Here is a 24,676-nt window from a genome sequence, read left to right on the forward strand (position 1 = left end):
ATCCATGGACCCAAGTTAGTCACGTTCATTATTTTCAGTGGTCTACTCTGCATATGATCAACACCAGATACAACCCTAGGCTAGTTTGTTTCCATGTTCTGGAATGGCAAGCTTTTTTAAAAAGGTATTTTATACACTGGCCCTGCTATTTAGAGAAGATCCACTATGCTATTAGTATTCTACATATGCTATTAGCCCAATGCTGAGAACCATAAATGTAATTCTTATCTATATAGCATTTATGTTTAACTCAGAAAAATGCTTGAAAATTTTTGATAACCTTTACAACAGTCCGCAATGGATTTGTGGTCCAGAATTTTTTATCCCTGTATTGTAGATGTGATGCTGAGGGACTAGCAGCTTGGTTAAGGCCACTAAGTTGTGAAGGGGAGGTCTGAACAGGGGACCATCTAGCGCAAAGTCATAGCTAATATACTGTGTGGAAGAGAAGGGTCTTCGCACAAACCCCTGCATTATCTCCAATGAATATGTGAGGGGGAAGCAGAAAGCTGGCAGTTAGCTAATACACCAAAATGGGACAATTGACCAACACTGAACAATGACCAATCAAGTTCCCACTGAGTTTGGGGTGGGGGGGAGCCCTACACACACATGACATCATTCCATTTCATAGCAAACATAGGTGATGAGCGACAGCATGAATGGAGCCAAAATGAGATTGCTGAGAAACAAGAGGGAGGTAACAATACACTCTGGGAAACCCAGAGGTTTGCAAAAGTACAAGAAAACATCCTCCCTCTCTTTTTTTGAAAAGCTCCTGCCTGCCTATTAAATAAAGCCCAGTGAAGATGGAGCAGGCTTACCAGCCTCGGAATGTTGAATGCCAGTTGGAAAAGTAATATGGAAAATGGTAGGATAAGGAGGGACCTTCTTGGAGGAAATGGCTGGCTGGAACCTTGATCAAGAACACTCCTGCTGGGAGTGGGGGATACACGGCAACACTTTGTCGCCAGTTTCATTTGTTCTCACTATAATGCCAAATGGGTTGCCAGGGTTGGGGGCACGGCTATTGGCCACATCAGCATCCATGGGACCTCATAGGTATGAGCTGACTCCTTCATCACACACTTATTTTAAGCATGGGGTAGGCAGGAGATTTCATGGAGACTTCTTACATCAACTTTGAAAATATATTCCCTGACCTTGCCAAATGGCACAAAGCCTTGGAGGTAGGCAAGTATGTGTAACATAGGTGAAAAAACTCAGACACAAGCACAGTGTGTCAGTTTGACAGCCCTGTCATCACATCGATAGATCATGAACCATGTAGCAAAGCCACCTCAGGCACAGCCCTACTGTGAGCAGGGTCCCCAGCACCGATCACTCAAGGGGCACATTTAAAGCCATATCATACCCCTTTAAACAGTCATGGCAATAACTACTCTAGGGTGCTGCAAGTTGTTACAAGAGAGTTGTTATGAGATGTCTATTCCTGACACGGAGCTACAATTCCCAGAAGGGTTTAGCAATAAATCCTCCTTCGCAGGAAGTCTGAAAATTATAGCTCTGTGAAGGGGTCAGGGTCTCCTAGCAGCTCTCAGCACCCGTAGCCCATTAGTTCCCAGAATTCTTGAGGAGGACACTACTTTAAACATTTAGTGTGCAGCAGGCTCCATATAGGCAAAATTTGTTTCAAAACTTACTTTTGTTCCCAAAGCTATTGAAGAGACAACACCTGTGTTTTCTGTAGAAGAGACTGCCCTCGCAATGACAGAGGGGGAAGAGGTTAGGATACAAGGAGGAATTTTTAAAAGGGTTAGCATAAATTTCAGGTGTTTAGTTTCCATTAATACATCAGAAAATTCATAGCAAAAATGCAAGGCACCATCACCTTGTACACCATGCTTTAGGCACTATAAATAACAAACCAAAAATAATAATACATAGTCCTGATCCATTTGGAAGGCGATCCAATTCCAGTATGTTGCATTAGTCTTTTTCCACCATGGATTCATTCCTGCAAAAGGTCGGTCCTGCTTCAGCTGCAAACAGGACTTGCATTTGAGCATGACAGCTATGACTAGACGCCACTCCTCTAGAACAATCATTAGAGGAAGATGACGGCTGAATGATCAGGACGAAGTTCCCATCCCCAATAAACTGGGCAAGGGGAGTCTTCAGACCTTAGCAGGACCTTGAATGCAACTCTTCAGCAACAACATAGATCTCTTTTTTTGGTTTAAAGTGAACTTGTGTTAAGTGAAGTGAATGCAAGCTTTCAAAAACAACCCACAGGCTTGTTAAATTAGCACACAGCAACGACCCTGCAGGGTGGCTAGAGCAGAGTAGACAAAGCCATTGCTTCTACAGAGGCCCTAGGATCTTGCTTTCGGAGTGTAGTCACCAAGTAAACATCAAGGGATTCTGTGTGGAAAAAGAAACCCCTCATTCCAACTGGGTAAGGGGCTTGGAATGGGGAGGAGAGCCATATCCAGACGCCACAATCCACTAGACAAGTTCCTTCATATTTTCTTGTGCTGTTACCACTGCAACCGCAATCCCTGGGCTCCAGTCACAGGTGCTGTAGGGCCTCCAGGCCTTGTTCGGTGTATGCATCGTCTTTGTTAGAGTTGGCCCACTCGCCAAAGGAACTCTGAAAGGGGGCATTTCTCTGCATCGCTGGCATCCGTTTCTTATCACGGGAAAAGAAACTAAACCTTCCAAGAGAAGTGGGGTGTGGAGAAGAGGAGAGAGAAAAAGGGTGGGAACACCACACAGGTTAAGGCGTTGAAACTTGGAGGAAGGATTTGAAAACATCTTTCAGTGCTAAGTGATGCAACAAACATGGCCAAGCAATGCAAGAAACCAGGCCATATTCTAACAGGGGAGAGAAATCTCTTGTTTTGGGGGAGACAGGTTTAGAAACAGCCTCTCAACTGGGACAAGAAGCACATAAGTACCGTTAGTGGAAAAGTGTAAGCCTTCTTTAGGTATTTCTCCATGCCATCATAATATGCTAGATTCCAAGTCACAGGGGGCAGTTTACGTGCACAGAGCAGGTGCCCCCAGGTCCTGGGTCCAAGGTATTTTGCCACCTGAGGCAAAGGCCAATATGGCACCTGTCTCCCATGTATAAAAGCTGACCAGATTGGCAGCTGAATCGTCCATTGACAATGGCAGTGGAATAGTCTTCCACTGCACCCGAGGGCAGGATAGCTGGGTGGGGGGCCCCACAAGGCAGGCCGTATGACACATCCAGTGCTGTCCACACCTCACCCCACACATTCTGTATCTGAGGCGGCCGCCTCACTCTGCCTCATGAGCCAGGCCTCTTCCTCAAATGCTCTCCCCGCAAACACAAGAACAGCTGAGAGGGGGCAGGACCAAGAGGCCCACTCCCACCCCCTGCATGCCATGGGATTATGGGCAGATGGCAGACTATCTGGAGGGGGCCTGTGATTTTGTACCAATTACCTCAAGTGACATTGCTTCCTGTTTTTACACCAAGTGAAGGAAATAAAAAAAGTCAACAACTAGGGAGAACAACATTTCAATGTTCTAATTATTATTACCTTAGTAATACCTTAGGGAAAGGGATTTCTTTGCATTTTTTGAATTATCTATTATAAACACTCAATGAAACTGTAACTTGCCCCCTTCCAGCCACTCCAGCCAAATTCTGCCCACTTAGAAATGAGGGGACTTTCCAACAGGCCAGATTTTGAACAGGTTTTTGTGACAAGCACAGATCTAATTCCAGCCAGCTGAAAGCTGTTGGCAATTATCCTTCCATCAGAGAGACTTATGTTAAAATTTTATTTGATTCAGTTTTGGGCAAGCTATTTCTCTGTCAGTCTCAGGTTCCAATTAGTAACATGGGTTGTGGGGATAAATGCAGAGACTAAGCAGAGGGTCTCCCAATATACACAGTTCCAGTTATTTGTGTGCCTATGTGCAAATCTAGCCCAAATCCCCTCATTTCCAAAAACAGTTTGTTATGCAGACTGGGAAGAAGTTGGGGTAGCTATTTGACAGGTGCGAGTCCAAAACCCAGACTTTTAAGAGCACAAATTCAACAGTCAGTCAGAATTTGGGCAGTGTACACTTCACAGTTAGTAGCATTTCAGCACAATCCTATGACATCTACTCAGAACCAAGACCCTTCAGTTCAATGGGGCTTGGGTCTCAGGTACATGAATTTAGGATTATAACCTGAATTACACTATGATCTTCTATTGGGACAGCACAGTCCAACAGAAGCAGAAGAAGCCAACCATCTTCTTTGAGACAGCCACAATTAAAATATACATTGAATTTAGAAGCAGGATAGAGGGGGACAGCCCAGGTGTCCTGGTAGCCCAAACACCTACAAAGTTGATGCTGGCACCTCCAAACTTGAGATAGGTCTCCAGCCATGACATACAAAGGTGAGCACCTGTGTTTGGGCATCCATGTTAGCAAATATATCCTTTACTCCAATTTGGGATGGTCTGTGGGCATTACAACCAGGTCGTAAACCTAGGTTGCCAACTTGACAATGTTTGTTCATTGCTGTTTCAAGGTTTGATACCCATTACAAGCTGACATGTAAGATGACAGGCTATGCTAACCTAACACTTGGGGCTTTGTCAGTTAAATCAATATTGCATATTGTATTTTCACCTGTTGCGATTAAATTTAAAAATAGAAACAAAAATTGCTGTGATCTGTCAGTAGGCAGGTTTCAAAAGCAAGATTAAACAACATTAGTGATTAATATGCTCCTATCTAATAGGTCAACAATAGGTTCTTGTTTGTCTGAACACCCGCTCCATCACTGGCAAAGTACACGTCATGGATGCCTAAACACATCCTAGCTGCCGAATGGGAATGGCTCACTATCAGAGTGTTGACAAAGTGACAATTCTACAAAGGCAGCACAATGCCAGCTGAACAAAGGAGGCTTATAAGTTGTAGCCAGACAAGCAAGGGAATTTCAGGTAGAGCACTGGGGGCCAAAGGGCCAGCAAGATGGTAGGAAGGACCTGTGGTCATGTATAATTTTTTAACCAACTGTCCACATATTTGCTTGAAAAACTCTCAATTAAAATTCCTTGTCTATTAAGCCAATTATTAAACCAGGGATGGGTAACCTGTGCCTCGCCAAGTATTGCTGGACTACAACTCCCATCATTCCTGGCCGCTGGGCATTCTGGCTAGGGCTGGTGAGAGTTAAGAGTCCAGCAACATTGGTGAGGCCAGAGGTCCCCCTTCTTGCATTAGAAGAAAGTGCAAAGGGGCACAGACTACCTGGTAAAAAAGCGGTTACATCATGCAGCAGAGGAGCATTCTGATTGGCCATCTTCAAAAAAAAGGTTTTATGATCCCACAGTCAGCCAAGGAGAATACAGCCAAGGTTAAGGTGAGGAACAGCCACACATCATGCACAAATAGGAGAACAAAAACTCCACAATAACCAATTAAAAAGAGAGTTCCTACAAGGGACATAAGTCTTCTTATTGGCTGCAATGTGGGATCATCAGGGATCAATCCGGCAGCTACCATAGGCATTATAGCTGTAAACATCCTGGTTGGGAAAGCACAGACACAAAAGAGAAAAGAGGCTTAAGTAAGAAATTAAAAGGTATTCAAGTACACACAAGCACAGGAGAGAGGGGAAGCAAATCAAGGAAGCCAAGGGAAACGACAGACACGGGTGCTGACTTACACAAAGGACAATGTTTTTACAAGAAGGTGGGGAAGGGTCTGTATTGCCCCATGTTAAGTTGTGGGTTGACATAGCAGACGACACAGCGATTTCTCCAAGTAGCTCTTTATTTTGTAAGCTGGAATAGAACTGCCTGCAAACAGCTCAGCCGGCCTGCTTTTATAGGCAGCCGGCTGTCAACATTGTAGCAACAACAGCCCAGAGTTCCCGCCTAAAATAACTGACGTGGACCTGAGTGAAAACTATCTACAGACCTGAGTGAAAACTATATACAGTATCCCCCTGCTGGCCCAGGGTGAAACTTCACTACATAACACCCCTCCCCACCGAGATAAGGCATTAGTTACAATCGTAATGGTTTCCTTATATACAGCACTACGCGTAATGGTTCAATTAGGCACAAAAGCATATCGGTTACATTTCCCATACTTAGACCAACAGTGATACATGTCCAACAACATAGTCCTTTAAATAAGTTGGGCGCTTGGGAACTCTGCCAGACCGCCGGGGACTGGTAGCCAAGTCCGGAGGGCCACACAGTTCTTGCTGAGGCTGTGGTGCGACCCTAGGTGGCGTTGGAACCAAATCCCCTGGATCCGCTGCTGTGGGTGGAGCCTCCGCAAGTGGAGTGGTCTGAGTCTGTGGTAAGTCTGGCAGACCCTCTGAAGCGGCTTGGTTTGGCTCCACGCTGGCAGTTTGCGAGGGAGGTGTAGGTGGGGCCTCGCCATCTGTACGTGTCTCTTCTGGAGCCACAAGCGCAGTTGGGGGCACCTCAGTAGTGTCCAAGTCCCCAACCCTGCGCCTAAGCTGGTCTATGTGCCGTCGCCACAAGCGTCCGTCTTCGAGTGCCACCTGGTACGAGCGAGGTCCAGTGACTCCCACTACTGTGGCTGGCACCCAAGGAATGTCCCCCACATAGTTCCGGGCAAAGACCTGGTTTCCTGGGACAAATGACCGTGGCGCGTTGGCACAGCCTGGGGGTTCAGCCACGGCAAAGTCCGGGTGTAGCCGGTCGAGCGGTGACCTGAGGCGGCGGCCCATAAGCAGTTCAGCAGGACTCCGCCCTGTGGCCGCATGAGGGGTGATGTGTTGCACGAACAAGTATTCGGCGACCCGCTCATGCCAGACTCCCCGGTCCAGGCGCGCCAGTGCCTCTTTTGCCGAGCGCACCATTCTTTCCGCTTGCCCGTTGCTGGATGGATGAAAGGGTGCCGTTAGGGCATGGCGGATGCCCAGTCCCAAAAGATACCACTCAAACGTGCCTGACGTGAACTGCGGTCCGTTGTCAGAGACAAGGACATCAGGACACCCATGCGTTGCAAACCGGCCTCGCAGCACCCGGATGACAGCTTCGGTAGTGGTGGAGGGCATCAGGGCGACCTCCAGCCATTTGGAATAGGCATCCACCACTACCATAAAGGTCCGGCCGTGAAAGGGGCCAGCCAGATCGATGTGCACCCTCGACCAGGGTGTCTTTGGCGTCTCCCAGGTGTGTCCCTTAGCTGCCGGTGGTGCAGGCCTCGACTCTTGGCACGCTTGACAGGCGGACACCCAGGCAGTGATGGCATCGTCCATATTAGGCCACCAGACGTAACACCGAGCCAACGCCTTCATTTTGACAATTCCCGGGTGGCCAACGTGCAGAGCCTTCAGGACGCGCTGACGGAGTCCCTGGGGAATCACGACGCGGTCTCCCCACAGCAGACAGCCGCGATGAGCTGAGAGTTCATGTTGTCTGGTTGTGAAGGGCTGGAACTCCGATGCAAAAGGCCCTTGCGGCCACCCCCTCCACACCCAGTTGAGCACCCGGCTGATGGTGCGATCCCGGGCAGACGCGGAGGCCACAGTGGCAGCCGATACAGGCGCTGCCGGAAGATCCTCAATCAGAAGGAGCGATGAAGCTGGAGCCGGGTCTTCCACAAATGCTGGAAGAGGGCAACGGCTGAGGGCGTCGGCATGGCCCATCGATCTCCCCGGGCGATGGATGAGCCGGTAGTGGTAGGCAGCCAGGAAAACAGTCCATCGCAGCATGCGTGGCGAGAGGACCGGTGGAGTTGGATGATCACCGGCGAGGAGGCCCAGGAGTGGCTTGTGGTCAGTGATGAGGTCAAAAGTCCTGCCATAGAGGTATTCATGGAACCTCTTCACTCCAGCCACAAGTGCCAGTGCCTCCTTGTCGAGCTGGCTGTAATTCCGTTCCGTCAGAGATAGCGTCCTGGAAAAGTAGGCGAGCGGTGCTTCTCTTCCGTCTGGAAAACGGTGACTAAGGACAGCACCGATGCCAAAAGGTGATGCGTCGCAGGCAAGGACCAGCGGCCTGGATTCACTGTACTGTACCAGCACACTGTCTGATGAAAGAAGAGCCTTGACCACGTTGAAGGCCACTGTCTCCCGATGACCCCAGGCCCAAGGCGTCTTAGTGCTAAGGAGTCGGTGAAGAGGCTCAGCCACTGTGGCTTTGTGGGGCAGGAACATGTTATAAAAGTTCAGCAGCCCCAGGAACGCCTGCAACTCCGTCTTGTTCTTTGGGGTGGGGGCCTGCTGGATAGCGTGGATCTTGGATGTGGTCGGGTGAAGGCCAGAGGCATCGATAAGATAGCCCAGGAACTCTACCTGTGGAACGGCGATCTGGCACTTCTCCCTCTTTACCTTGAGCCCGGCCTCTTGGAACCTGGTCAGCACGGCACGGAGGCGCTCGAACAGCTGCTGGTGTGAGTCTGCAGACACCAAGACGTCATCAAAATATGGTACCACGCCCGGAAGCCCTTGCAGGAGACGCTCCATAAGGCTTTGGAAGATGCCAGGAGCCACACTCACCCCGAACTGCAACCGGCGGCAACGGAATACCCCCCGGTGGGTGACGATCGTCTGGGCTTCAGCAGTGGCATCATCGACTGGCAGTTGTTGATAGGCTTGGGCAAGGTCCAGCTTAGCGAAGACCTTACCCTCACCCAGGGAATGCAGCAGGTGTTGGACAACAGGAACCGGATAAGCGTGCTGCTAAAGTGCCTTGTTGATCGTGCACTTGTAGTCAGCGCAGATTCTCACCGACCCATCTGGCTTGACAGGCGTGACGATGGGGGTTTCCCACTTGGCGTGGTCAACCGGCTCCAAAACTCCTTGGGCGATCAGTTTGTCCAGTTGTTTGTCCACCTTAGCCTTGAGAGCAAAGGGAACCCGGCGTGGCTTTAGCTTGATGGGGGCGACTTGTGGATCAAGGCTAAAGGAGATGGGCGTACCTGTATATTGCCCCAAGGTGCCGTCAAAAACCTCAGCAAAGTCTTTGACCAGACCCTCAGTCTCTGCGTTAGAGATGCAGTTGATGCCGGTGACTTCCAGGCCGAGGGCATCAAACCAGTCTAGCCCTAGGAGGCTTGGCCGCTGACCTTCGACCACCACCAACCGGAGCAGGCCCGAAAAATCCTTGAAGGCGATCCGGAACCGGCCAACGCCTACCACGGGAATGTCGTTTCCCTGGTAGTCTCTCAGGTGTACGCGGTGAGAGTCGAGTTGCCTTTTGGACACTCTGGGTACCAGTCTTTTGATGGTGCTCCATGACACGATGGACAGGGCAGACCCGGTGTCGATCTCCATGTCACATGGAGCTCCTTCAATGAGCACCGTGACGTTCAGCTTGCGTCGCGTAGGCGAGTCGGTTTGGCCAATCGTGGTTCCAGACGGGCAGCGGCAGTTGGTGAGAGCGAAACAACTTTCCTTGGCAGACTGGAGTGAAGACTTGGACTTGCGAGTCGATGAAGGGGGGGTGTCAGACGGAGCCGATCGGCAGACCTTAGCAATGTGGCCCCTTCTGGAACACTTCCTACAGATGGCGTCTCTGAATCGACACTTGGCACGGGAATGGTTGCCTCCGCAGCCGGCACATTCCGGTTGGCCCTTGGACTTCTGTTGGAACTTCCTGCGCTCCCGCTTTGTCTGGTGCACGTCATCGTCTTCACTGGAGGATGCCTCATCACTGCTGGCCTCTTCATGATGCACCGGAACTGGCTCCCTAGCAAGATGCGGGCTGCTGGACTTGCGGATCTCCTGGGCGGAGCGTTCAGCAGCTTCTGAGGCCACAGCCTCCTCAATGGCTTTCTGTAGCGTGAGGTCTGGCTTGGCGAGGAGACGCCGTTGCAGATGGATGTCCCGGACCCCGCAGACGATTCGATCCATCAGGGCATCGTCTAAGTCTCAGAGCTCACAGTGCATTGCAGCCTGTCGCAGGGCGGTGGTGTAGTTGTTGATTGACTCCCCCTCTGCCTGGTTCTGGTGGTAGAACGCATGGTGGGCAGCAATCTTGGACGGCTTTGGTGCGTAGTGGTTGCGGAGTTTCTCTTGGATCGTGTCCCATGGTGTTGCCTGGACTGCTTCAGGCGCAACCAATGCTCGGGCCGTCTCAAACACCTCAGGCCCACAGAGGCTGAGGAATAGGCCCCGCTTCCGATCCTTTGATACTGCTGTCAGCTCGTTGGCTTGGAGGTAGGAGTCGAACCGAGCGAGGTAGGAGTCCCATGATTCAGAGGCTGGCGCAAACGGCGGTAGAGGCACAAGTGAAGCCATGATTCCCGATGCCGGCGTGAAGGGCGATGGATGGAACACAGTGCTCTTAGCCAGAACAGTGAACTCTGAATTGGTTCTGTCCAGTGATTTCGCTCAGTGATTTCGCTCTGTGATTCAGCTCAGTGATTCAGCTCAGTTCAGAGGCTGGCCGCATCTCACTGTGCTCTGATGTCCATCCATCCCATCCTCGTCGCCAGTGTTAAGTTGTGGGTTGACATAGCAGACGACACAGCGATTTCTCCAAGTAGCTCTTTATTTTGTAAGCTGGAATAGAACTGCCTGCAAACAGCTCAGCCGGCCTGCTTTTATAGGCAGCCGGCTGTCAACATTGTAGCAACAACAGCCCAGAGTTCCCGCCTAAAATAACTGACGTGGACCTGAGTGAAAACTATCTACAGACCTGAGTGAAAACTATATACAGTATCCCCCTGCTGGCCCAGGGTGAAACTTCACTACATAACACCCCAGAGAGCCTCTGATCTCAAGGCGAGTCCTTCTGAATCAAACCAATTGAGAGTCAGTTGTAGGGGAGTGAGAAATGTCCTTATTTTCATCTGAGGAACGTTAGAGAGTATGAACATAGGATCCAACTCCTAGGGGCTGGGGTCACTTCAGCCCACCCAACAAAATACTGGAAGGGTCCAGCCCCTCCCTCCAAGTTGATGGGCATTGCCATTCAAATGGTGTGCATGACCGTGTAATATGATTATGTGGGGCAGGGCTTACCTGCTCCTCCATTATTTTATTCGAGTTGGCGCCCCTGCCCATGAATGTTAAAGTAGTGCAAGAGGGCTTGACGTGTTTACTGCGGATGTGACCTTAGAGTTTAAGACACAAACAGGGAAAGACTAACTCCACCATGTCCTGCTTCTGAGTTCCCAAAGGCATTTGAGGGCTCTTGCACTAGCAGATGGGTAAGTTTTGTGCAAAAGAGGAATCCGCTGTTCTAGCAGACACTCATTGCACCGTCTATTATGCCTGGGGCTGCCATATGTCCAGATTATCCGGGGGGCGGGATATCCAAAATGTGGAGTTTTGTCCTGGATCTTAGGCAAGCCAATCAAAAAATTGCAGCTCAACAATTTTGGGGTCTTTCTAAAAAAGTCGCTTATGTATTCTTAGGCAACCGTGTCTCACAAGCACGAAACATTTCACCAGTGTAGTGTAGCTGCTGGAGTGTCGGGGTGAGAGAGTTCAAATCCCCACTTGGCCCTGGAGCTCCCTGGGTGACCTTGGGACAGTCTCTGCCTCTCACAGGATTGTTTCAGGGATTAAATAAGGAGGGGGAGAACTGTATATGTCACCTTGAGCTCCTTGGAGGAAAAGTGCAATAAATAATGAAGTATACCACTGGCTTTAACTTAGTGCTGCATTGCACACAACCCATACATTAATAGCAAATTCATTTGCTGAGCGCCTGTCTTTATGTAGCCAAAATGGCACCATCCATGCACAAGACAGGAAATGCCAACAGGTTTGGGGGAACCCAAAGGTCTGTAGAAGTACAAACAAACATCTGTGGGAGAATAAAACTTAAGGGGGGCACAGAAAAAGCCCAATGAGGACTGAGCATGTTCTCTATGCATGGATGGTGGCTGATTGCTGGGGTGGAATGGGACATCGTGTTGGGACCTGGAAGGGGAACAATATCCCAGTGCAACCATTTGCTGCAGATGCCACTTGTTTCTGTTGATTAAGGACACAGCTGAGATCACCAGAGCACTTTTTTGCTTCTGACCTAAACACAGCTCCGAGACATTCCCAACAGAGCTGCTTCTGGGAGATGCTATTATTAGAATCAAAAACAACACAGAGAGTTGTTATTATTCTGAACGGGTTTTCTACAATTACACAGCTTGGCTGGCTGGGTTGCATCAAGCCTCCCCACCACGTCATTACACACACACACACAGAGAGAGAGAGAGAGAGAGAGAGAGAGAGAGAGGGGCTTTTGTCTTCTTTTTAAAGCCAGCACTGATCATCATGTCAGCAACAAACAAGTGACACAACCTTTGAAACAAAGGGCCCTTTTTGCTCAGGGTACAAAACGAGGTAGATCTGGCTTCTTAAAAATAACAACCATGTAAACGAAAATCCCTGCTCAAAGATTTACAGTTTAAAAATTTCCTAATAAGTTTTTGCCTCCAATATTTTTTTTTTGTACATGACAGCAACACAGTCACCATCCTGTGTTGGCATCTCACATAGCTTGGGGAGCGGAGAGGGATGTCCCTCCCCAAAACACCTCTTTGCCAGTGCTCTCCACTGCTGAACCTCTGATACTAATTGAAGGACTAATTGAAGGAAAGGTACTTTTCACATACAAATGAGTAATGAATCACAAACTGGAAATTAAGCACACTTCTTTTGAAAGTTTAACGCGAAGAGAATCAATAGGACTTACTTTGGAGGAAATACGGTTTAGGGTGCAAGTGCTAATGTGGGGAAAAAGGGGTTCTTTTTGGGCACATCTAAACATTTGGGACAAAGCTCTCTCTCATATAGAGATTCAAAATGCAGTTTGCCACTTTGGACCCACCCACGTTCCTGCTTAATCCCCTCTCCATAGTCTCAAGAGGAGGAAAAAAACAAAAGGAAACAGAACTTCAAGGGAATTTATGCTAAGGACATAGTGAAGCACCACATGCTTACTGCAGTTTGGTGCTTGCCATTTTCTAAGGCAGCAGCACCAGTGTTTTCCGGGAAGCCCACACCCTGGTCCAGAGATTTCCAAGAGAGCTTGGCAAGCATCTAACTGTATGCACTGCCTGGCACTCACTCTTTTTGCACTACAGTACCAACAGATTTGGTGCCAGTGCATCCTGGCATTGTCTTCTATTGGCACACGGAGCAGCAGGGCAGGAATGAGGAAGCCGGGGCCCCCCAGGGGTTGCCATTATCCTTGACTGTTTAGCCATGTTGGCAGGAGAAAAGTTGGAATCAAACCCTATTCTGGAGGGCTACATCTCCCCCCCCCCCTTGCAGTAGGGCAGGGGGTGCCAGCCTGGTGCCTGCCATGAGCTTCACTGGCACACCAAGGCAAGGGCCCTGGGCTCTGGGCTTTCTTTCTTTTTAAGTACATCTCTAGACCTCCTAGAAAGAAAGGTGTGAAGAAGTCACCCTTCCGAGTAATTTCTGTGAAATGAAGAAGGCTGCCAGTGTTTTCAGCCAATGAGTGAAGTTGGAATTGTGGCGGAAAAGTGCACTGTTTGCACATGAGGAAATAAGAATCCCTGAGGTCCTAAAGAGCTGCTGCCCCCCCTTTAATGCACTTTTATTGTTTCTCTATAATCTTGCAAGCAGAAATCCAACAGGTCATACCTTTTATGAAAATACAATTACAGGGAAAGCTTCACCATGATTGTTCTCTGTCTAATTTCATGTTACTGCCCTGCCATCACAAGGCAACCATTTTGTGACTGGCGCCCCAGCACTCTCTCAAAATTCAAAATGTGCCCCCACCCTGGTCCAAGAAGGCTGGCGACCCTCGTTGTAGGTGATGACGCACACATTAAGAAAATGTGTGCTGCTCATTATTTACATAGTACTATTGGTGCACATAGCACTTTTCGGAGTCCAAGAGGAGAGGTCTCTTGCCTTAAGGAGTTTATAGTCTAAATTTCAATGCAGGGGAAAGCAAAAGAGGAAACAGGTAGAAGGGGAATCAAGAGGTAAGCAGGTGGCAATATGCAGTTGTTTCAAATGCACATTTAGGCTTGGTTACAGACTTTGCTGCAGAAGGGTCATTATTATTAATTATTACCTATAATTTATTATTTGCTTCTAAACCACAGTCTCAAGGCAATTTACACATAAAATAATTTAAAATGGTTAAAACACTAATAATGAATACATTTAAAACAAGATTAAACCCCTAACAAGTGTTTAGGGCCACCTAAATGAGGCTCGCACACCAATGTGGTGATTGGGAAGGGGGGCAAATCACATGCTTCCTTGCTCCACCCCACCACACATTAAAAAACAAATTCCTGCATATTAAAAAGTAGCTCACCAGTGAGAAAAAGCTGTAGTTGGGTCTCATGGGAAAATATTCAGAGAAAGCTTCACGCTACGAATAGCCAAGGTAGCAATTTGTTACTCCTGACCCCGGGCGGGGGGGGGGGGGAATGTTTTGCTATGAGTTTGGTATAGGGGAGGAAGTAGGCAGAATGTGAGATCCTTCTCCCCCCTGGCCCCACCAAGCATAAGCCAGACTGGCTTCCTGTGTTGAGGTGATCGCCTGGGTGATGGGCCATTAAGAGAACAAAGGAAAGGGGGCTCAGTGTGATAAGACAAGTGGGTGGGGCTACTCCCTCAAGGCAGAGATAGTTTGAAGGACAAAGCCTAAGTTTACAGCTGAAAGGGGCAGTGCTGTGACCTAGAGGTAAAGAAGCAAGCTGGAGAGTCAGAGCAAAGTTTGAGAGCAAATTTGATTTATTCTTGAATCTATTGCACTTATGGAGGAAGCAAGACCCTTATATATGTGTAAATAAACCATACATCAGACAGGGCACCACAGTCTCTGTTGTGTCTCATTCCCAAAGGAAACATGAACCCTGGGAAGCACCTGGAAGCCCGGGAATCTCGCAGTACTCGGAGACTGGGGAGGCATGCAACAGTATTTAAACTGTCAAAATGAAACAAACAGATAAACAAAAAGAGGTGCTTTGTGGCATTATGGAGATTATTCAAAGGATACTGAGCACCATTCTTTCTTAGAGCATTTTTAAAAGCCCAGGGACCCCAAGAAGCATAGGAAAGCAAGTTTCTCCCCCCCATGCTTGGTTTAAGGCAGCCTTGGGAAGAGGAGGGTACTTACAGTCGTTTGATTCCAGATTCCTGCTGAGTGGATGGTTTTGAATGAATAATGGTTGTGGGTTGGGGAGACCTCATTTCTTCATCAGCCTCATCACTTAAAAAAAACAAAACAGGAAAAGATATGAAATGTATACATTAGATACCAAATACTCTCATTACACCTAGGAAAAATTAGTCACTCACTCTACACACAGAAAGGAATCATAGAATCATAGAGTTGGAAGAGACCACAAGGGCCATCGAGTCCAACCCCCTGCCAAGCAGGAAACACCATCAGAGCACTCCTGACATATGGTTGTCAAGCCTCTGCTTAAAGACCTCCAAAGAAGGAGACTCCACCACACTCCTTGGCAGCAAATTCCACTGTCGAACAGCTCTTACTGTCAGGAAGTTCTTCCTAATGTTTAGGTGGAATCTTCTTTCTTGTAGTTTGGAACCATTGCTCCATGTCCGCTTCTCTGGAGCAGCAGAAAACAACCTTTCTCCCTCCTCTATGTGACATCCTTTTATATATTTGAACATGGCTATCATATCACCCCTTAACCTCCTCTTCTCCAGGCTAAACATGCCCAGCTCCCTTAGCCGTTCCTCATAAGGCATCGTTTCCAGGCCTTTGACCATTTTGGTTGCCCTCCTCTGGACACGTTCCAGTTTGTCAGTTACAGATAGGTAGCCGTGTTGGTCTGCCATGGTCAAAACAAAATAAAAAAATTCCTTCCAGTAGCACCTTAAAGACCAACTGAGTTAGTTCTAGGTATGAGCTTTCGTGTGCATGCACACTTCTTCAGATACATGTGTATCTGAAGAAGTGTGCATGCACACGAAAGCTCATACCTAGAACTAACTCAGTTGGTCTTTAAGGTGCTACTGGAAGGAATTTTTTTATTCAGTTTGTCAGTGTCCTTCTTGAACTGTGGTGCCCAGAACTGGACACAGTACTCCAGGTGAGGTCTGACCAGAGCAGAATACAGTGGCACTATTACTTCCCTTGATCTAGATGCAATACTCCTATTGATGCAGCCCAGAATTGCATTGGAGACAGAAAGCATACCTCTGTCAGTGCATATAATTGTGTATATAAATAAAGGGGCCTCAGTCCTCTTGTCCAGCTGCCTGCTCATTGCCATGTGCCACAAGCGTATCCATGACAGGCAGATGCCCAGTCTCTGCTTAGATACCTCCGGCACAGGTGGAGAAAAAGTGTGAAGAAAAGGGGCCCCATGCAGTGTAGAGAAGGGGTTCCCAAATTGTTGGAATGATGGATGGGGCCGATATAAGCTTTATTCCAAAACATGTGGAGGGTACCACATTTTCAGAGGCTGCACCAGAGAGCCACTCCCAGTCAGAGTAGACCAGAACTTTCTAAACTGTTTCACCACATGTTAGTGTGTCAGATGCAGTGTGTAGGTGTGTCATGTGAATGCTCTTATAAGGGGTTAGTTTAGCTAGTAAAACTGAATTATTGTGTCTCAAAACGATGCATGTCTGAAAAGAGTGTCACCAACACGAAATGTTTGGAAAGCTCTTGAGTAGACTCATCTGGGCTAAAGAAACAGAAGAAAAAGGAGCAGAGAGAAGAAGAAGAAGAAGAAGAAGAAGAAGAAGAAGAAGAAGAAGAAATTGGAGGAAATAGCTTTATTCTTGGCCCTTTTGGCTAGCAATGCATTTAAAAGTGTACCTAGTGGCCTCTGAAGAATGTGAAACTTGTGGTTCTCTAGATGTGGTTGGACCCCAACTCCTATCAGCTCCAGACAGCCTGGCTAAGGGTCAGGGACAAGGGGAGTTGCAGTCCTGCAACATGTGGAGAGCTGTAGGTTACCCCCAAGTGGCCTCACCCAAGAGAGCTCCCCATTCTGGCTCCACTCCATTTCCAACTAGTGTGGGCTTGCAACCGAAGTTCAGTGATAACACACATACACAAACAGAGGAATTGAGCAGATGACTGCAGCCTCAACAGGACTGATCTCACTGAAAAGCAAACTGGCTTCAGTCCAACTGCTTCCACATAGAATCAGACTAGAAAGGAGCTGAAAGCAACAGCGCACCTCTTATAATACAGAAGCTCCTCTTGCAGCAGAAAAACTTTAGATTTCAGTTCATTTCTCTCATGCAAAACATCTCGCAGCTCTTGCAAAGTAAACCTTGGACGGTTGGGATCCTTCAAATCCATGGCTATCTTCTCAGATTCTGAGATGTATTCATCATTGTTTGGTTCTTCGGCCTGGGAGGAACAAGCAAAAAACCCTACATTGATACATGGCTTGGGTCTTACTTACAAGTCGCTTTGACCGCATCGTGTGTTTTTTCATAAGTAACCTAGGGCAAGCGTTTAATCTTAAAAGCAAACAGCCAAGGCTGAAAAAGGAGGCGGCCAATTATGACGGTACTGGCTGTAGAGAGTGTGTGGTAATGTCATCTCTCTGCCAGGGTCTATTATACTCAGAGAAAGCTGGGAACAGCTCTAAGGAGAGAAAAGAGGCACCATCACCATAAACCAACAGACTATAGAACAGCAGAAGAAAGCAACCATTCCTTCTAAGGGTTTGTGCATAAACAGACCTGGCGCCTGTCTGTGGAAAACTGGGTACAGAAGCCAAATCTTTCCCACCATCTGAATGAACAAAAAGCCAGTCAGATGATAATGATAATTTAAATTATTAATTATGGCTTATTGGTGCATTTATTAATATTTATTATTCATAATAAATGTCATATTTGTTTATATAACAATTTTTTTATATTGCTTAATCAACAGAAACCTCCAAGCATTTAAAATAAAGCAGTACAAACTATATACTGGATAAGCAAATACTGTACCCAGAAAGTATAGACCATATAATCCGCTTTTCATAGAACTGTAGTGTTGGAAGGGACCACGAGAGTTAGATAGTTCAAACCCCTGCAATGCAGGCATCATTTTGCCCAACGTGGGGCTTGAACCCACAAATCTGAGATTAACAGTTTTATACTCTATCAACCGAACTATCCCAGCCCAGAATAGCAGTCACAAGACATTTAAAATATCCATTTCACAACAATCCTAAAATACTAAAAGCCAGCACAACACACATAAACAATACCTAGCACACACAAACCAATCTGTAACACCAAACCAGCAACCAAAACCTGCAATCTGTCAAGGAAAACAGAAAAGGATGCCCACTCTACTCCTCAGCTTGGGAGAGATTCAATTTATCTCTATGTGTTAAAAGAATTCTAAGGTCTCAAATATAGAAGAAATATTTATAAATGCACACATATCTAAATATATAAACTGTTAAGTTGTGGGTGAACATATCAGACGACACAGCGATTCTGCAAACATCTCTTGTTTATTCACAGGCCAGAACAGAACTGAACTGAAGGGTTCAGCCAGCCTGCTTATATAGAGCTCCAGTACCACGTAACTGTAACAACTTTCTGTAACTACCCAATCACTGAACGTCACTTTTGATCCCTTATTTGCATATGTGGACCTGAACTATCTACAGTATCCCCCAGCTGACCCAGGGTGAGAACTTCAGTACGTAACATAAACCATGTGTCTGAAATAGTATAGGAGAGCAATCCTGAAGCAATTTTGACTCTCCCAATGACCTCAAATATTGCTCTGAAGTAAAGGAAACAAATGAGGAAAGCTTTCCCGTTATCTTTTTGCTTACAAATTCTTCAGGAACTAAAGTATTAAACCATCACAAAAGAATGGCCAGGCTGCCCAGGCAATGCAATCAGCGACTATTATCAGGTATCCGGACAGACAGGATTTCTACTGTAGACTGCCTCCTATGATGTACCTATGTATGATGATGTTGGGGTGGACTTTGGCTAAGGGGGTTGGGCAATGTCAAAAGTCTTTAAAGGTTCCTGCACACGTTTGTCCAGGGTCTCTCCCTCCTTAGAAGGAGGGGAGGAAACTCTGTTGCAACAGAAAAATAAATGTCTGCCTTGCTTTCCCCTGGATTCTGCCTCTCTCCATTCTTCTCTGACCGATCATGGACTTGGGGGACTCAGAGTCCCATGGGGAGTTGCGCAGCAAAAGTCAAACCCCAATTTTTTCATCAGTTGCATGTTCACATTCTGTTTTGGGAAACAAATCTCACATTTCTTTTTTTTTATAAATAATATTTATTAAAATTTTAAAGGTTACAAAAAGAAAGAGTAAAAACACCATATCAAACAAGAACAAAACAACGCATCACAATAAGGAAGAAGAAGAAGAAGAAAACAAACAAACAAACAAAAAACACAGCTAATCTTCCCATAACTTGTCTTTCATTTGCTTGTTTCCTTGACCTCCTCACACCTCCCTTTTTTGTATTCTAGTTCAGTTAACTATTTCAGCAAATCCTTTCCATCTTTTCCACTTTTTGTTCTGTAATTTATCTTAATATAATGTAACTTTACTTTCCCTCCTTTCACCAATTAACAGTCTATTTTTCCTAAACCCTTATAACATTTCTGCTAAAACCACATAACTTCATTCCAACATCCTTCTAACATTCATTAATTTTACAATGTTTCTGTGGATAGTCTTTAAATTTCTTCCAATCTTCCTCCACCGACTCAACAAATCTCACATTTCTTTCTTCTTCCTTGGCGCACAGTGTAAAGTATTTTATTTTAAAAGCTATATACAGAGCCAGATTTAGAAGCAGACAACCCAGACGCCAACTGCCTGAGGCACCAGGCTCTGGAGTGCAGTACAGTAGTGTCTGAGAGAGGGCATTTATTTAGCAACTCTTCTCTTAACTGCTGAAATAAATACAAACAGTACAAACAGTTCAGGCCCACTTGTAAAGCTGGCAACCCTCAAGCTATACAGAGAGTTTGTATTAATGCTAGTTTTTTTTTTGTTTGTTTGTTTTGTTAATTTGCAGGAAAGAGGCACAGCTCAGCAGTTCAAGCATCTGATCTGCATGCAAAAGCTCCTAGCTTCAACCCCCAAGAGATCCAGGTATGACTTGCAGAGAGCCCTGCCTGAAATGCTGAAGAACTGGGGGCAATCTAAACAGCACGGACCTAGATCAGGATAGTCCAGCCCACGAGACCTCATTTCGCTTTACAGACAGTTTTTCCGGGTCATGTGGCCAGCATGACTAAGCTGCTTCTGGCTTCGCCAGAACAGCACACGGAAACACCGTTTACCTTCTTGCTGGAGTGGTACCTATTAATCTACTTGCCCTTTTTGGCGTGCTTTTGAACTGCTAGGTTGTGCCCATTTAATCATAGCTGATTTAACCGTTTCATCCTGAGTATTCCATTTTAACAGCAAGTTATACATTCTTGAAAGTATCTTAGTTTTGGGGTCTAACAGTTCTGTTTCCAATTTTGATTTTTCCACCTGGAAGCCAATTTTTTTATCCAAATTGTAGGCCTCTCTTATTTGATAATAATGAAGCCAGTCTCGCACTTTATCTTTTAATTTCTCAAAACTCTGCAATTTCAATTTGTCTTCTTCTTGTTCCAATATTTCCCAATATTTCGGCCATTTGGCCTCCATACTGAGTCTTTTCAAAGCCTTTGCTTCCATTGGTGACAACCACCTTGGGGTTTTATTTTCCAATAAGTCTTTATATCTTGCCCAGACATTAAACAATGCTTTCCTGACAATATGGTTTTTAAATACTTTATGTGCTTTAACCTTGTCGTACCACAAATATGCATGCCACCCAAAAGCATTATTGAAACCTTCTAAGTCCAAAATGTCTGTAACAAAACAAAATAAAAAAATTCCTTCCAGTAGCACCTTAAAGACCAACTGAGTTAGTTCTAGGTATGAGCTTTCGTGTGCATGCACACTTCTTCAGATACACAGTGTGTATCTGAAGAAGTGTGCATGCACACGAAAGCTCATACCTAGAACTAACTCAGTTGGTCTTTAAGGTGCTACTGGAAGGAGTGTATCTGAAGAAGTGTGCATGCACACGAAAGCTCATACCTAGAACTAACTCAGTTGGTCTTTAAGGTGCTACTGGAAGGGTGTATCTGAAGAAGTGTGCATGCACACGAAAGCTCATACCTAGAACTAACTCAGTTGGTCTTTAAGGTGCTACTGGAAGGAATTTTTTTATTTTGTTTTGACCATGGCAGACCAACACGGCTACCTATCTGTAACTCAAAATGTCTGTGTTCTCAAGAAGCAGCCAGTCTTTCAACCAGCAGAATGCTGCTGATTCATAGTCAAGTTTAAGGTCCACGAGACCTCATTTCGCTTTACAGACAGTTTTTCCGGGTCATGTGGCCAGCATGACTAAGCTGCTTCTGGCTTCGCCAGAGCAGCACACAGAAACGCCGTTTACCTTCTTGCTATTAATCTACTTCCCCTTTTTGGCGTGCTTTTGAACTGCTAGGTTGGCAGGAGCAGGGACTGAGCAACAGGAGCTCACCCCGTCACGGGGATTTGAACTGCCAACCTTTTGATCAGCGAGCCCAAGGCTCAGTGGTTTAGAGTCTTAGACCACAGAGCCACCCATGTCCCTCAATAGTGTATATTAAATAATATTAAATATACTGCAAACACTAATTTATGATACGGAACACGCCACTGTGGGTTGTGAACGTGCATCCCGCACGGATCACGTTTGCAACCCGGGCGTCCACTGTATATAAAAATGAGCAAGTACTTTTAAAGCAGATGCAGAGGCCAAGCCAGAACTGAGATTGTGGAGGAGGAGGAGGAAGTGGGCAATCAGGCCCACAATCTGAACTGGTTGTAAGTAAGAAGGCAGTTCACCCTAATGGGCCACCCTTCACTGGAAGATAGAGCGGCTAGAGTGTCAGGACAGAACAGGACCCAGGTTCAAATCCCTACTCAACCATGAAGCTGATTGGATGACCTTGTGCCACTCACTGCCTCTCAGCCTAACCTCCCTCACAGGGTTGTTGTGGGGATTAAAAGAGGAAGGGGGAGGAACTATGTGCACCATCTTAAGCTGCTTGGATAACAGGTGGGATATACAGTAAACACAATATATAAATCATCTAACTACTTTAGGTTCCTGCTTGCCCTACAGCTCCCTCGCTTGAGATTTTTGTGGGAATTGGTTACATTTTTAAATCTCACCTCGGGAACTTTGAGAGTTAGAAAGCTTTTAAAAATATAATAAAAAGAGAAAGGATGTTGCAGTTAATGCCTAGTACCAGATTTTAAATACTGTACACCAGAGCTTTCTGATGTGTGTGTCAAGACACATTAGGGTGTCGGCTGCAGTGTGTAGGTGTGTCATGTGAATGCTCTTCTAAGGGGTTAGTTTAGCTAGTAAAACTGAATTACTGTGTCTCAAAATGATGCATGTCTAAAAAGTGTGTCACCAACATGAAAAGTTTGGAAAGTTTCGCTGTACACTGTGTGGTTTTAGTCAAAGAATCATGTAACCAACCACTCCAGCTCTGTTAGCAATGTAATATTTCCTTCCAAAGTCACTTTTTCTGCAAAGCCACTTTATTTTGGAAAAAAGTTTCACATTCTAAGCTCCCCTCAGGTATAAAATAATGAACCTCCTGAGTTATTAGGGGGAGTAGGAGGACAGGCTGTGTCTAAGCAAGGAATCCTTCACGTATCACAGAATCCAGTGCTTGGGGTTACATATGATACCTTAAGAAGTCTTTTGTTTTTAAAAAGATGTATGTGGGCTGTTTCTTTTAAAATACCAAGCTCCTAGTCCTCACTATTATGCTGACAACTTCCCTTGCACTCATTCTCATACATCTCCTACCTCCTTGTTAGGAAAGTAAATAGAAACATTTGCATACATGAAAACACAAACAGAATTATGCATTAATATTTACACCCACAATTTGAATATCCATTGAGGAATTAGTACTGGGAGCCCCTTCATGGCATTTACTTCTGCTTCACTGTCAGCTTTTGAGCCTCGGCCATAAACATGAGAGGCAGACAATAGTCCTCAATCTCCATAGCAGTGTAGAAGGTCAAATGTTTCAGATGAACTCATGCATTAAAGAAACTAATGCACTGCAGTGGTGGTGGTGGGGGGGGAACATTGGATATGATACTGGCTCATGGGACACAATCTTAAAATAGATCCCAGAGTCGCTCCTGCATTTCATCCACCCCTCCAAAATAAAAATCAATTAGCCGTTCAAGTGAAACGTTAAGAATTCAAACTATTTTGACTACAGCCCTGCCGAAGGCCTGGGGAACCTGCAGTTTTCCAGATGTTGCTGGACCACAAATCCCATCACACCTCACCACTGGTCATGCTGCTCAGGGCTGATGGGAGCTGCAATCCAACAACATCTGGAGAGCCACAGTTTCTCCACCCCTGTCCTCCAGGATCAGATAAAAAGGTCTACCCCCCCCCGCAGCTGCCAGCTTCTCACTGTGGCAAAAAAAATGCCTCCAGGAAGCCCCCCAGGAGGGCATACAGACAATAGCCCTTGCCACTGTCCCCCACCCAGCCCCAACAACAGACATTAGGAAATACGCAGTGTATGATTTTGGAGGATACATCTATCCACTGTGAGTTTGCCACACCTATTTGCCTACTCAGAGCTGAGCTGCCGCCACCCCCAAGTTCAAAGGGATTTACTCTGGGTAATTACAGGTTTAATTACGCATTACATGAAGGAGAGAAGAAACATTGTGGTTCATCTGCAGCAGCACAACCAGACGCCTTCATCTGCCCCAGCTGCAACAAAACAGGCGCCTTCTGTATTGGTTTCTACAGCCACAGCGGACGCTGCCACCTTCCAACAGTTTAACTTCACCCCCAAAGGCGCCCTCCCCTCCACTGTCTCCCAAGACAGACAGATGCCAACAATTAGGGAAACCAGGACGATTGAAGTGGTATGAAACCAACACACATGCAAATACATCATAAAGGTAAAGGTAAAGGGACCCCTGACCATTAGGTCCAGTCGCGGACGACTCTGGGGTTGCGGCGCTCATCTCGCTTTACTGGCCGAGGGAGCCTGCGTACAGCTTCCGGGTCAGGTGGCCAGCATGACAAAGCTGCTTCTGGCGAACCAGATCAGCGCACGGAAACGCCGTTTACTTTCCCGCCGGAGCGGTACCTATTTATCTACTTGCACTTTGACGTGCTTTCGAACTGCTAGGTGGGCGGGAGCTGGGACCGAGCAACAGGAGCTCACCCCGTTGCAGGGATTCAAACCGCCGACCTTCTGATCAGCAAGTCCTAGGCTCTGTGGTTTAACCCACAGCGCCACCCGCGTCCTTTAAATACATCATACTTATGTTTATATATGCACTGTATAATATTATACATGTTTCATGGAGACAAAAGCAGGGCTGACCTGGATTTCTTCTCCGTTTTGACTCGGCTCTCCCTGCAGTTTTTCTCGGAGCTTTCCGAGCTCAGCCCTCAGGGCTCCCATCTCTTGTTCCTTGGTCTGCAGGTAGGCCTCCAACTCGACTTTCTGCTCAATCAGAGCTTTTCCCTGAGCCTCCACAACCGTGATTCTGTGGCGAAGGTCGTGGTTGATTTTCATTAACCTGTTTTGCTGCTGCTGAAGCTGTGAGAGAAAAGAAAGGAGGGAAGGAGGGAACTGGTAAGACGCTGCAATTATGGCCCCATCTACACTATACAATATAAAGCAGTATCATTTCTTTTAAGCAGTTGTTGCTTCGCCCAAATAATCCTTGGGAAG

The 24,676-nt window shown here is 46.6% G+C and overlaps 1 protein-coding gene across 2 annotated transcripts in view; it reads right to left on the reverse strand.

Annotated features, from left to right (window-relative positions):
• Positions 1-783: 783 nt before the first annotated feature.
• Positions 784-24,676, reverse strand: part of RILPL1 (Rab interacting lysosomal protein like 1) — a 36,280-nt gene continuing 12,387 nt past the window's right edge. Inside the window, exons 4-8 of one of the 2 annotated variants that reach the window (XM_081841632.1) lie at positions 24,323-24,541; positions 17,092-17,267; positions 15,048-15,140; positions 5,440-5,527; positions 2,539-2,678 (exon numbers count right to left, since the gene is read on the reverse strand). In XM_081841632.1, coding sequence (XP_081697758.1) covers positions 2,673-2,678; positions 5,440-5,527; positions 15,048-15,140; positions 17,092-17,267; positions 24,323-24,541 — 582 coding nt within the window. In that variant the 3' untranslated portion in view covers positions 2,539-2,672. Of the gene's footprint in view, positions 2,679-5,439; positions 5,528-15,047; positions 15,141-17,091; positions 17,268-24,322; positions 24,542-24,676 lie in introns of both variants that reach the window. The other variant, XM_081841631.1, reaches the window with a different exon arrangement.

The sequence above is a fragment of the Podarcis erhardii genome (assembly GCF_964252035.2).
Source record: "Podarcis erhardii genome assembly, chromosome: 15".
NCBI lineage: Eukaryota > Metazoa > Chordata > Lepidosauria > Squamata > Lacertidae > Podarcis > Podarcis erhardii.